This window comes from Gossypium hirsutum, chromosome D07, assembly GCF_007990345.1.
Source record: "Gossypium hirsutum isolate 1008001.06 chromosome D07, Gossypium_hirsutum_v2.1, whole genome shotgun sequence".
Lineage (NCBI taxonomy): Eukaryota > Viridiplantae > Streptophyta > Magnoliopsida > Malvales > Malvaceae > Gossypium > Gossypium hirsutum.
In genome coordinates, this window is record NC_053443.1 from 11445842 (window position 1) to 11458599 (window position 12758).

Genomic DNA, 12758 nt, shown 5'->3' on the forward strand with positions numbered 1-12758 from the left:
AGAATGTGTAAATATTGAGGGTTAAATTTTTTTAATCAAGACTTAATTGATATAATTTATAAATGTTGAATGTTAAAGTTACTATTATGTTAATTTTAAAAGCCGTCATTGTTAGCTAACTGGTGCAAAACAAAAAGTTGAATATTGTGCGACTATTTTGTAACTTTTCATAGGGGTTGTCAAAAAAAGAAATTTACTTATAATTAAATGATTATTTTATAACTTTTCGTAATTTGATGATCAAAAAATTTTACTAATGATTGGATGACTACTAATACAGTTTACCCTATATATTATTATTTTGTCCACTAATTTCAACTTTACTAATATGGGGGGGGGTTTAATCATGTTATTTTTAAAATATTACTTACGAACGAGTGATAGTGTTTTACCCTTATTTGTGGATATTTTAACTCCACTGAGAGCGGGCCAAATAACTCTTCAGTATACATGGGATCCAATGGTGAAAGTAGAAAAAATTTGAGGGACGAAATAAAATTATAAATTAGTATGAGGCAGGCAAAAGACTATTTTACCATTACACTAATTTACAATTTTATAATTTCAATGGATTTATATATATATATATATATTTATACATTAAAAAATATATTTTAAACGATTGAGTTTTAATTCAATTGGTATAGATATTGTTACCAATACAGGAGGAAATAGGTTCGAGTGCGCTGAAGCGTATTATCCTCCTATTTATGTGTTGGGGAGGGGGCGAGGGGCTATGAATAGTTCTAAGCATTGTATAAACAAAAAAACAGATATGATCAAAATCTATGATGAAATTATTAAAAAAAAACTTAAAATTTTTTAAATCTATTTGTGAATTTTTTAATTAAAATAATTAACATCCATAATTAAGTATATATTTATACATGTATTTTTTTTATCAACTTCATGCACTCTAAACACCACATATTTAATGCATTTTCTGTTCTTCTTTTTTTTCAAGCCAACAACATTCGTTCTAGGTTGTCCATAGATGCCAACATACTCAATTACTTGCCTAAATGCATTGCCATTTCAAGTTTTCTTTTAGGTTAAAATATTATCTTAGTCCTTATACTTTATCAAAATTTGAGATTTCGTCCCAAAACTTCAAAAGTTAAAAATTAAGTCTTCCTACTTTTTTATTTAAAAATATTAGTCTAATCATTAAAATTGTAAGTATTTTCTACCAAAATTGTCAATTTATAATTTTGATTAAACTATCCTCATATGACATAACATAGTTGACAAATTTTGACAGAAACTATAAATAACGAAAATAATTAAATTAAAATTTTTAAATTGAAAAAAAATAAGAGAAGTTAAAGGTGGACTAAATACTAAATTATATACAAATACAGAAACTAACAACATACTAACTTCACTATTACACTAAATTATTATTTTTTATGATTAAATTGACTTAAAATGTATAATTTGAGTTGGCAAAAATTTGGTTTCGTGTAAAACTTTACAAAGAACCTATATATTTATGTAATAAATTTGGGTGGTTTAGGTTTCATTACAATAAGCTTTTATATTCGTTTCCAATACTAGTCAGAAGAGCAAATTCAAGAACGAGGAATTTAACCAAGAAAAAGGGGGGCTTTTATAGCAATGTTGATTCTTTTCCCTTTGTATCAAAATGTTTGACATTTAATTAAAATTCTTCAACATTAAATGGAATATTTCAGTCTAATCATCATCTTCAACTTTTTATTCATAAGAAAGGCTTTTATTTTATTTTTTTAATCAATCATAATCAGAATGAAAAGATAGTTTAAAAACATATTCATAATTAAAATATGTCAAAAATTAAATTGAAATAGTTTTAGAGATAATGCAATTTAAGCTAGAATAAATTTAGAAAGCTAATAAACAATTGGTTTTTAAGGAATTTTTACAAGTACGTGTATAATCACAAATAACTAGGACTAGAATCAAATCAATACAAAGTACAATTGAACTGAAATCATACATACATCTAAAGAAATATAACATATGATGGACTTAAATCCAAAGCAAATGGGGGAGAATCTGCACCTGATAATTATGCATATTGGGATTTAAATATTAAAATATTTTATCATTGAGTAAATGTTCATGAGACCAAGATAAGTTTGATATACATTAAGACTTTAAGATTTACTAGAAGTAGAGTTTTATGTCACGTATACTTCTCTCTCGATTTCTTTGTTCCTATTTGGTGAAGAAATTTATACAACGTAATAGCTGCCCGAGAAGGAAGGAAAAAAGTTAAAATTATCAGTAGTAAGAATCAAACCTATACCTAGATGGAGAAATCATTAGCTTCAATCCACTCAACTACTCCAACTTTTAGATTATATGTGCCATGAAATTTATAAAAACATTTTATTTATATCTGATCAGATTTACTCTAAGATTAAATTTATTTTTCACAATCATAAATAACAAGGTGCAAAATTTTTAAGAAGTTTCTTTTATGTTCTTAACGATAGTGAATGATTTTTCTTAAATTTTCTCGAGAAGATCTAGGCAAAGAAAAGGGCTTGAAATAAGAGCCAAGGGTTTCAAACCTGCAATCCGAGGGCCATAAAAAGTCTTCTAACCACTTGCCTAATCTAAGATCTTAAGTATTATATACAAGGGAACATATAAATATCAATCGTATCTGGATAGAAGAACCAACGCTGAAAGGAATTCAATGTTGCACCTTCGATTCTCAAAAAAAAATTTCAGCTACCATTCATCCATGTTATTATTTTTTTGTGAGTATTATTACTTTGCACGACATTATATTCGTATTTTGTCACGTTCTGAAATTCCTATTGATAAATTGTAAATTTTTAATAAGAATAACTTGCTGATTTAGTGCTAAAGTTTTAGCTTACCCTCAAATCCTAAGTTGAATTCCCTTTGAAAAAAAAAACTTTTTTATTTTAAGCCTGTGCAGTCCAACTTGTCAGATTTCAGTCTGATTTAAATTCTATAAAATCTGATAAGCTTGATTATTCAAGCATAAAGGGTGAGATAATCTAAACTATCTAAATTATGTGGTAAGTTATCAGTTTAAAAAAATTGATTAAATTAATTTTGTTGAAAAAATTTCTCCATTTTTCTCTCTTTTCATTTTTGCCATCCCTCTCTGTTCTCTGTTTTCTTTTCTTTTTCTCTTCTCCTCCTCCATTGTGCCGCCCCTTTGTTCATTTTTTCTCTCCCATTTGATTTTATTTTTCTGCTCATTTTTTCTTCCCCCTAAAAGTCGAACCTTGCTAGTTTTACTGTTATTGCCGCACATCAGCAGCCCTTTTTATCCTCCATTGCCGCCATCCATTACACCACCACATTTTTGCCATTGTCACTTTATTTTACTCTTCGTTTTTCCTGTCATCGCGGATCTGAGTAAGTGCAGAATTTTTCGGTTAATTTAATCAACTCTATGTAGTTTTTATTTTATTCGATATTCTGATATGACCGAATCTGATGTATTATCATTTTCTTGGTGTTTAAATGTTCAAGATCTAGATCCAAATCGTATGGATCAACTATAGCGTTGGGCAGTTGTTTGCAAGCCGTTATAAGTCAATTAAGGTAAGTGTTGAATCTCCACTTCGGATCTGAAGTTTCAATTAAAGGTTTGCGGCTTGGTCGAACCCTATAAGGGCTTTAGGGGGATGATTTTTTATAAATATTTTCAGTTGTGTTCAGATTTAAGCAAGTTCTAGTGTCACGGGGCTAGACCGTTTGCGAGACGAAAGGTCTAGCCCCGTGACACTAGTCGGATCTAAGTCCTAAGAGCTGCGGATTTAAGTAGTACTTTGGGTCTACGCTTATTAGGTGTGGGTCTTACCATTGGGTGTTTAATTGATTATTAAAAATAATATTTTGTGCATGTTAAACCAATATACATGCTGATTGGTACATGGCCGAATGGTCATGAGTGAGTTTAACAGTTACCGATTGAGGTATGTACTAAAAGGGTAGTGGCCGATTATTAAAGGGCTTTAATTGAGATTAATAGTATGTTTGTTCGCCAGTAAAATATTTTCTAGAAAATAATATTAAAGAGCTTTAATTGAGATTAAGGGTCCGATTGTTTGCCAGTAAAATGTTTTCCGGAAAATAATTTATGGAAAATGATTTACTTTTCTGGAAAATGATTTACTGAAAATATTTTCTGGTGTTTGGATGAATTTCTGTAAAATATTTTCTTTTATTTGGCAGATTTCCTGAAAATATTTTCTGAGAAAGCTATTTTTATATATATTAATAAATTTATATATATTAATAAATTTATATTTTAAATTATTTTTACATATATTGCAATGATTTATTTATAAATAAATCAAATTAAATATATAATAATACTCAATCATTAAGCTAGAATATTAACGGTCATAAATTGAAAACAACCAAAGTCAAAATTTAATCAATACAGTACACATTGAACGAAGAACCAGACACAAGTTGAACTAAAATCTCCAAGGAACAAGATAAAATCCACATAAGATATACACACAGAGCGAGGAGACTCGTATGTCATAATTGCACTTGAACATTTTAGAGTTGATGGGGCACCAACTGGTCGGGGATTGACAAATTGACGGGCATTTTCTGTTGCATTAAGTAAAGGAAGCATTCCAGTTGTAATGCCCTTTATGCATGATTTAATTAAATAATCATTAAAAAATTCAGAATCTCAGAATCCGAGCAAAAAGGGATGCCGACGATTGGAGGAAACAAAAAGGGGAAAGTGAAATGGGTATTCTTTTTGGAAGAAACATGAGTTATAATGCACTATCCAACAAAATCAATTTCAGTGTCTAAAAGACTGCACTTAGCAACTAACAACAGTAATGCTAAAATGGGAGAAAAGGGAATGTCAGCAAGTTGTCTATAGTCTCTATAATTATTTAGAAATACATTAAAAGGTGGTAGAACTGGTGGATTATGCAGTTTCCTTAAGTCTGTTTCCAACCTAGCAATATATTTGTCATATAAAATCCCTGCTTTCTCAAGGTCTCCTAGCTCGGTGTAGTAGTCAGCAATTGCTCCATAAGCTTCTGTATTTCCAGAGTCTTCTCCTTCTCGATCAGATATTACTAAGACCATTGAGTGGTATTTAATGGCTTCTTGATATTTGCCTTGCCTTTTCAATGAGGTACCTGAAATCAATCAAACTTAACTGTTAAAGTTTCTGCTACCCTTCATGGAAAGGGATCCCAGCTGTAAGAAAAAAAGTTTTTTGCATCACTCCCCAGAAAGAAACACATAAATTAATTAGCTGGTACAAGTTTTAAGGGCTTTATGATTCATCGCTTTATGCTTTAGCACTGCCACTTGGTACAAAAAAGCGACATGGGATTTCCTTTGATACCAAATATAATATTCATAATGAAGTCACTTCTCTGAGTATCTAATAGATTGATGCACACAGATCCAAGGGAATTCCATAAGGTATCATAATCCTTATCTCTCTTTGGCCACTTGGATTGGCTCAAACCATAAGCATTTTACTATACTAAATTAGGAATAGAGACTAGACAGGCAAATAAATGGAGAAGATACAGACCTAAACCCCTGGCAGCTTTCTTCTCCTCGATAGGATCTTTTAGACTCTTAGCAAGCTCCAGTGCTGTCTTAAACTCTAGAAAAGCCTTTTCAAGTTCTTGATTTCTTAAAAAGTTCTTCCTGTTCTCAACTCTTCCTTTCTTGGATTGACAATTACTTCATTTTCTGATATTCTACCACCGATGGGAACATAACTCAGGCTGGGAGCATATGACTCTATCTTAGCCTGCCTTCTTAGAGCAACATTGATTTGGCGCAGCTGCTCCTTCACTCGCTGCAGCTCCTCTTTCCTCTGCCGTGCAAGCAATCCTAATGTGCAAATTGTGGATGATCAAAAACAAAAAAAAAATCCAACATAATGTAAAATAAGGCTTTGAAAGTTCATTTTCATTAGTTATATAGACTGCTCAGAATAGATTCATGTGTTTAAAAGTGGAAATTGTGTAGTTAGATGTTTCAGTCACCCATTTCAAATTGGTATTCCCAACTGAAAACAGCTATCTTATTTCTAGGCTTCTGCACGAGACAACTTTTCTAACATTTTAAATCGGCCATTTAGAATCTCTTTTCAGGATATGTTGGGATAAATCTAGTTCTAGGTATTTTAGGATAACAATTTCTTCAAGCACATCAAATACAGTTTGAACAACGAAAAAAATCATTAGCTGGCTGTATTTGAATTGCTGTATGTTCATTTGAAAAGCACACAAAGTGGTGAAGAGGAAAAACTTTGGAAAATGTCTTGCCGAAATAAAAAGGGTAAGACATTTTCCCTAAAAAAGACCTCTTTTTCCCGTGTTCTGTAAAATGTTTTACAATGGAAATCCATTTTTAGCCAAACAAACACCGGAAAAGGCTGAAAAGCTTTTCCGGAAAATGTTTTACCCCAAACAAACGGACCCTAAATGATTATGTGCATCCGATTGTAATTAATGTTAATATGTTCACTGGACTGTATGATATGATATTGCTAATTGAATGCATGATTAAACATGCTACTGAAATTGTAAAGCATGTTAAGGCATGCCACTAATATTGTTACCGTTACCGATTAGCATGATGTGCTTCACTGATTGTATGTCATATTTGCATTTGCATGGGGTGGGTATTTGTGGTTAACGCAGGAGTTTGGTAGAGAACCAGACGTCATTTAAAATCCGCAATACTGTAGTCAGTGCATTGTATTTGAGATTTGAGGTGATTGGGTGATTTATCGCATTTTACTGGTAACTTGACTGTATTTTTACTGGCAAAATTTCTGCATATTTTTATTGGTGATTTTAATCACAACGGGCTTAAGCCTATACTATTTTGGAGTTCAGATGATTAGGGGTGAGCAAAACTCGATTCAACTCGAAAAAATCAATTTTTTTTCAAATTTCGAGTTAAACGAATCGAGTTATTCGAATCAACTCGAATTTTTTTTTTCAAATTTCGAGTTCGAATCGAGTTAAATTTTCGAATTTGAATAACTCGAATAATTCGAATATCAAATTATAATATTTTACATTTTTACCCTAAACTCCCAAACTTTTTTATTGTTCCCTCAAAACTTTTACTCCTTCCCACTTCCCCCCAAAACTTTTACTCCCCTCCGAACCCCCCAATCTACCCAAAATCCATTTCCCACCAAAATTTTACTCTCCCATTTACTTTTTCTCAAAATTTTACTCCCAAAAACCCTCAAAACCTTTTATTTTCCCCCAAAATTTTTACTCCCTCCCACTTTTCCCCTAAAACTTTTATTCTCTTCTCATCCCACCTCCCATCTACCCCAAACCCTCCCCCCTCCAATTTTTTTTTAATATTTTCCCTCCAAAATTTTACTCCCCCTATTTACTTTCCCTCAAACTTTTATTCCCCAAAACTTTTTATTTTCCCCCTAAACTTTTACTTCTCACCCTTTACTCTCAAAGAAAAAATCAAAATTATCCAAAAAAAATCACTAAGCATAAATAGTAATAATTTTATTTATATCTACTATTTATATTATTAAATTAAATTTCACATTTTATATTATTTATATTATTGACTTGTTTAGTCATATTGAATATTTATATTAAAATTGACTTATTAATTATGCCATAAAATATTCATGTTAAAATTTTATATTGGTATCAATTTCACATTTTATTTTTAAAATAACTTTTATTAAAAAAATCATATTTTTACATTTAATATATTTTTTAATATTTTGGAGTTCAAATGATGGGTTCTAGGGAACTTGTGGTGTGTAGTGGATGAATGGGTAGGATTATTGCATTGAAACATTGAGCATGCCATGTTTGTATGTTGTATTGACTTGTCAAATTGGTTTAATTTTATAAATTGACGAATGATTGTTTGATAGATTAAAAAACAAAAATGGGAAAAGTGGAAAATGACCATAAGGAGGATTTTTAGGGGATTATTCTCAATTTTTTTAAAAAAACTACCCACTAAAATCCTATTAGTTATCCTAATAAGATTTTCTCCAAGTTTGAGTTTAACCGAAATTTTGACAGCTTGTACAACACAGCAAGGAGAACAAAAATAATTTCTCTTCTACACACAATAAGATTCGAACATAGGACCTAGGAGTAAGCTAAGACCTTACCCCTAAACCAACAAATTCATTCTTACGAATAACTTACAAAAATTAAAGATAACCCTTACGAAACAGGTCAAATATGGAATTAAAATGTTTTTAAAAAAATCCTAAGGGAAGAGAATCAAACACAAGTCTTCAAACACACATCTAGAACACTAAACCACTAAATTAGATCAATCACTTGATATAACTCCTACAACATTTATCCTTAAAACAGGATGTGACCACTCTAGGTTCATTAACCCAATTTCTACTAACCCGGTTTTGAGATGTGACATGATTAACTATCCCAAGAGCTTGTTGTTTATACATATAAAATGGTTTAGCAGAATTAATGATTAAATTCCTCCAATTAGTAGCTAAACCATATATTTTGAGAACAAAACTTCCTTATATGTATAAGGATATGATATTTTACATAAATCAACACTTGTTTGCATCATGCCATAAGTTTTGATAAACACTCTCCATTACAATTGACTTTTGGTCAAGAGCCAAATGCAACCCATTTTAGAAGTTTTAAATGTGCGGTATATGTTTAAGTTGCTCCATCACAAGGCACAAAATGGGTATTCAAAGAAAGTTAAGAACATACATTATTTAGAGTTTTCTTATATTATTAAATGTGTTGAATAAATTAAAGATTCAATTATAACATGATTTGATGATTACAACTTTAACTTGACAAGTTTTCTCAATAACAGGGGGAGAGAAATGATAATAACTAAATGAGATAAATTACTTGGACTTAATTATAATGATTTAGATCCTCATATAAAGTAATTTGAACAAGAAGTTCAAAAAAGATAATTCATTTTATCACAAGTTAACTGTTAAATACGTTTACTGACTGGATGAGAATAACCAAGTGTTAAATACCAACTAATGTTTTAATTTAAATAGAAGTCCTAGTAGGGCAACTTGTTAGAATAAATGAAAGTAATGCATGTATGAAATATGGTAGATTGATTGGTACCAAATATGAAAAATCTCGTACAAGAAAATAAAAAATATATATGGTCATATAATGGATGTGAGTATTTCAGAAGAGACCTAAGATATAACTAATCACTAAAACTCCAAAAGAGATTCAAGTACCTAAAGATGAAAACAAAGAAATCTTGATAAGTTATGTCAATATGAGAAAATATGGAACCATGAAAAATAGATTGTTGTTGACAACAATTTTGCATGCAATATTATTATTGAAATAATGAAAGAAAATAAGAATCTTGAATAAATATGTTGAGAAATATAAACATAGATTAGATTGACAAAAAATGGAAAGACAGAATTCAAGTATAATTAAATTTGTGAAGTTTTTTGGACCAACGGTCCAAATATCTAAAGGTATAGCCAGTGGGATACAACTAAGTGAGCTTTGCAAAAACAAAATAAGAAAAATGAAGTTTTTAATTAAGTCTTAACATTGATTATAAAATGTAAAATATTTTTTTGTAGTGGATGCAATAACCTTTAGATATCTTTTTAATCTAATAGCTCATGAAAGATTTGATATGCTTGTAATCATTGTTATTATAGACTTTTATACAAATCACTATATAGTAAAAGTTTATATTAAGATTCTTAAAGGATTTAAAATGTTGGAAGCATATAAGAATATCCAAAAAATTGTTCACTATATGAATTGATTTGAACACATGTATTTTTATAGGAGGATTATGATCAAAGTTCGTTATGATTATTGTTGAAACTCCTGATGAGATCAAAATATATTTTCCCAAAATTTTTCCTCACTTATGACTTTCAAAAGAATGGTCATATAAATGCTTAGTAAATACGTTCAAGTGATAATTTAAAAAGCTAACATTTAAGATTGAATACATAGAATTTGAGATATCATGTGATGTTGTTATGATGGAGAGTAAACATGCATTGTACTATTTTTCCCTGAACCGAAGTTTTGTCCCACTGGATTTTCCTAGTAAGGTTTTTAATGAGGTAACATGTTATGTGTATTATAGATATGTGTACTCATTTTCCTTCACTAAGAATTTTTTTTCACACAAGTTTTTATCTTAATAAAGTTTTAACGAGACACATTATCTACCAATAGATATCCAACAGGAGTATTATGAATATTTTATTATTAAGTGGATGTGTATCAAGATCAAGATAAGTTTAATATACATTAAGACTCTAATGTTTATCAGAAATAAAATTTTATATAAATATAAATTTTGGAAAAATATTATAAACAATAAAATTCCTACGTACCCTTATACTCTTCCAACTTCTTTATTATTTACTCTCTTTTTATCTTTATTTCATAATAGTTTTGTATTTATTAAATTAAAGATATTTTTTTGATTCTCCAATTAACTTAAAAAAGTAGATGATTTTGATGGAATAAATTTTTAAATAGCCATTACAAATTGAAAAAGTTATCCCCTTTTTCTAAAATTAGCAGAATATTATATAGAAATAAGTGAAAAGTACATTTAACACCTTCTTTAGTTGGGGTTCCACAAACTCCCATCGTCCAATTTCATATTTTTAAGGAGAAAAGCTAAAGCTATCCACCACCCAACACTATTGCTATTTCACCTTTAAAGTATTATATAATATTTACCTATAAGTATCTGTGCATTTTCTTCTAAAAATTAAGTTTAAATTTTGGAAATACGCTATCCCAACCACAAAACTTGAAGCTATGACCTATTTATTCATATTTGAAAGTATATCATATAAATACTATCACTATAAATTAGTCATTGTGATGGACAAAATATTTGAAATGAAATTTTGATTAACATTAGGGAAGTTCCATCTTTGGATAACTCTTTCCCCCTACTTTTATCCACCAAAAAATTATATTGTATTTTAGTTTTAAGTTTATATATTTCAAAGACTATATAACTTCATACTTATATTAAATATGTGTTTTTTTCCCATTTTGTGTAACATTATACCATTTCTATGGCACACCCACGTTGTGGGTGAATTTTTTTTTGTGTAAAAGATATATAAATGGTTAGGCTAAAAGTTTAAATTTTATGTCTTAATTTCAAATATTATTTTATTAAAAAATGAAAAGATGAAATACCCTTATATTAATTTTTTTTTAATTTGTAAGAGTAAGGGTACTTTAATAATTTCCTAATTGAGTTAGTGCCTAGTTGACTCGTGACATCAACTCAACCAAGACTTAATATAAGTATAGATAAATATATCTAAAATTAAAACCCTAACATTTGATGTAGAGGTGTTCAAAGGTTGTCCAACTTGAAATATGAACCTCAAATTTTGTTCAAATTCGTAAATATTTGTAAATGGCTAACTCGAGTCTATTTAGGCCGGTTCATATTTTTAAATTTTTTTAGATATATTATTTTTAATTTTTGGTACATTACAAATTGTGAGAGGGGATGTCATTACTAAGAATTGAATCCTTGACCTTGAATGCCAACACAGAGCTCTTAACCACTAGTTTTTTTGAGTTCTTAAAATTATAGTAGAATAAATTTGTTTTTCTTATGATATAAATTATATTATACATAAAATAAAAATATATATTATAATCTTTAAATGAGTTAGGTTGAGGGTTCAAGCTTACAATATTGGAGCTCGAACATGACACATGTTTCAAACAAACTTATTTTTTTTGCCAAAACCCTTCTTTTAGAGTCAAACAATTTGTCCAAAACTTACCAAATATCAAGCAGGTTTTGGGTTTAGGTGGGTAGCCCGATACTTGAATGGCCCTAAATTGAAGTACCACTTTGAAATTAAACCTCGTTATTAATTATTAATAGGTCAAATTCTTACTATGGTTCCTCAATCATGCTCAAATTCAACATTGAGTCTATATACTTCAATTTGACATAATTTGACCCTTCAAAATTTTATAAAGTCGCTAATTAGGTCAAATAGTTAATACCATTAATTATTCCTGTTTGAATATTGACATGTTTTTCTTTTTTAAATCTTAACTCATTGCAGTGACCTGGGTTTTTATTTTATTTTTGCATTTGAAGGGGCCTTTTTATCATTTTAATTAAAATAGTTAAAGACGTTATTTATTTGGACTAATTAATGATAGTATAAAAATAAAATGAACAAATTATTTTAGATTACTACTCAAATTTGAGTATAATAGATGGATAAAAACCATCTTTTGACCATTTTAATACCAAAAATGAAATAGAAAATCTTCTTCCTTCTTGGGTAATTTGTATTAATTAGGGGTATAAATAAGACATTAGTGCTTGCAAGTTATATGAATTTGGCTAAAAAAAATTGATTTGGTAATTATCAAGCCAAGGTTGAGCTCAAGCTATTGATAGCCGAATTCGTTCACTGTAGTACTCGATTCGAGTGACTCATGAGGGTAAATGAGTTCTTCCTTTTTAGTATACTTTTATATTACGAATTTACATTTTTCCCCTTATTATATAAATACAACTTAATCATGAACGAGCTCGAACTTAAATATGAATGAGCTTAATCAAGCTCGAGTTTAAGCTTGAATATAAAACTGATAAATGAACTTAACTGATCCTGAATAGCTCGATTATATCTCAAACCGAATCAAAATTTAAAAATTAATATTCGAATCGAGTTTAAATCAAATATTAACTTAGTATTATTTAAA

At 29.3% G+C, this 12758-nt stretch overlaps 1 protein-coding gene and 1 long non-coding RNA gene across 2 annotated transcripts; one reads left to right on the forward strand and one right to left on the reverse strand.

The window, feature by feature from the left end:
• Nucleotides 1–2666: 2666 nt before the first annotated feature.
• Nucleotides 2667–4139, forward strand: LOC121219390 (uncharacterized). Its single transcript, XR_005916116.1, has 2 exons — nt 2667–3384; nt 3502–4139. It is a non-coding gene; the product is annotated as an uncharacterized lncRNA (long non-coding RNA).
• Nucleotides 4140–4779: 640 nt separating this feature from the next.
• LOC107956011 (protein FLUORESCENT IN BLUE LIGHT, chloroplastic) lies at nt 4780–6021 on the reverse strand. Its single transcript, XM_016891769.1, has 4 exons — nt 6018–6021; nt 5731–5862; nt 5555–5629; nt 4780–5147 (listed from the first exon to the last, which is right to left on the reverse strand). Exons 1-4 carry the CDS (start codon nt 6019–6021, stop codon nt 4780–4782), a joined length of 579 nt encoding a protein of 192 aa, XP_016747258.1.
• Between the last annotated feature and the right edge of the window lie 6737 nt (nt 6022–12758).

What these genes read in the sequence shown, in the direction of transcription:
- LOC107956011 (XM_016891769.1), bottom strand. An exon ending in GAGTTATGTTCCCATCGGTG is followed by an intron (nt 5,630 to 5,730) that starts GTAGAATATCAG and finishes AGGCTTTTCTAG; the next exon opens with AGTTTAAGACAGCACTGGAG. An exon ending in GAAAGCTGCCAGGGGTTTAG is followed by an intron (nt 5,148 to 5,554) that starts GTCTGTATCTTC and finishes GATTGATTTCAG; the next exon opens with GTACCTCATTGAAAAGGCAA.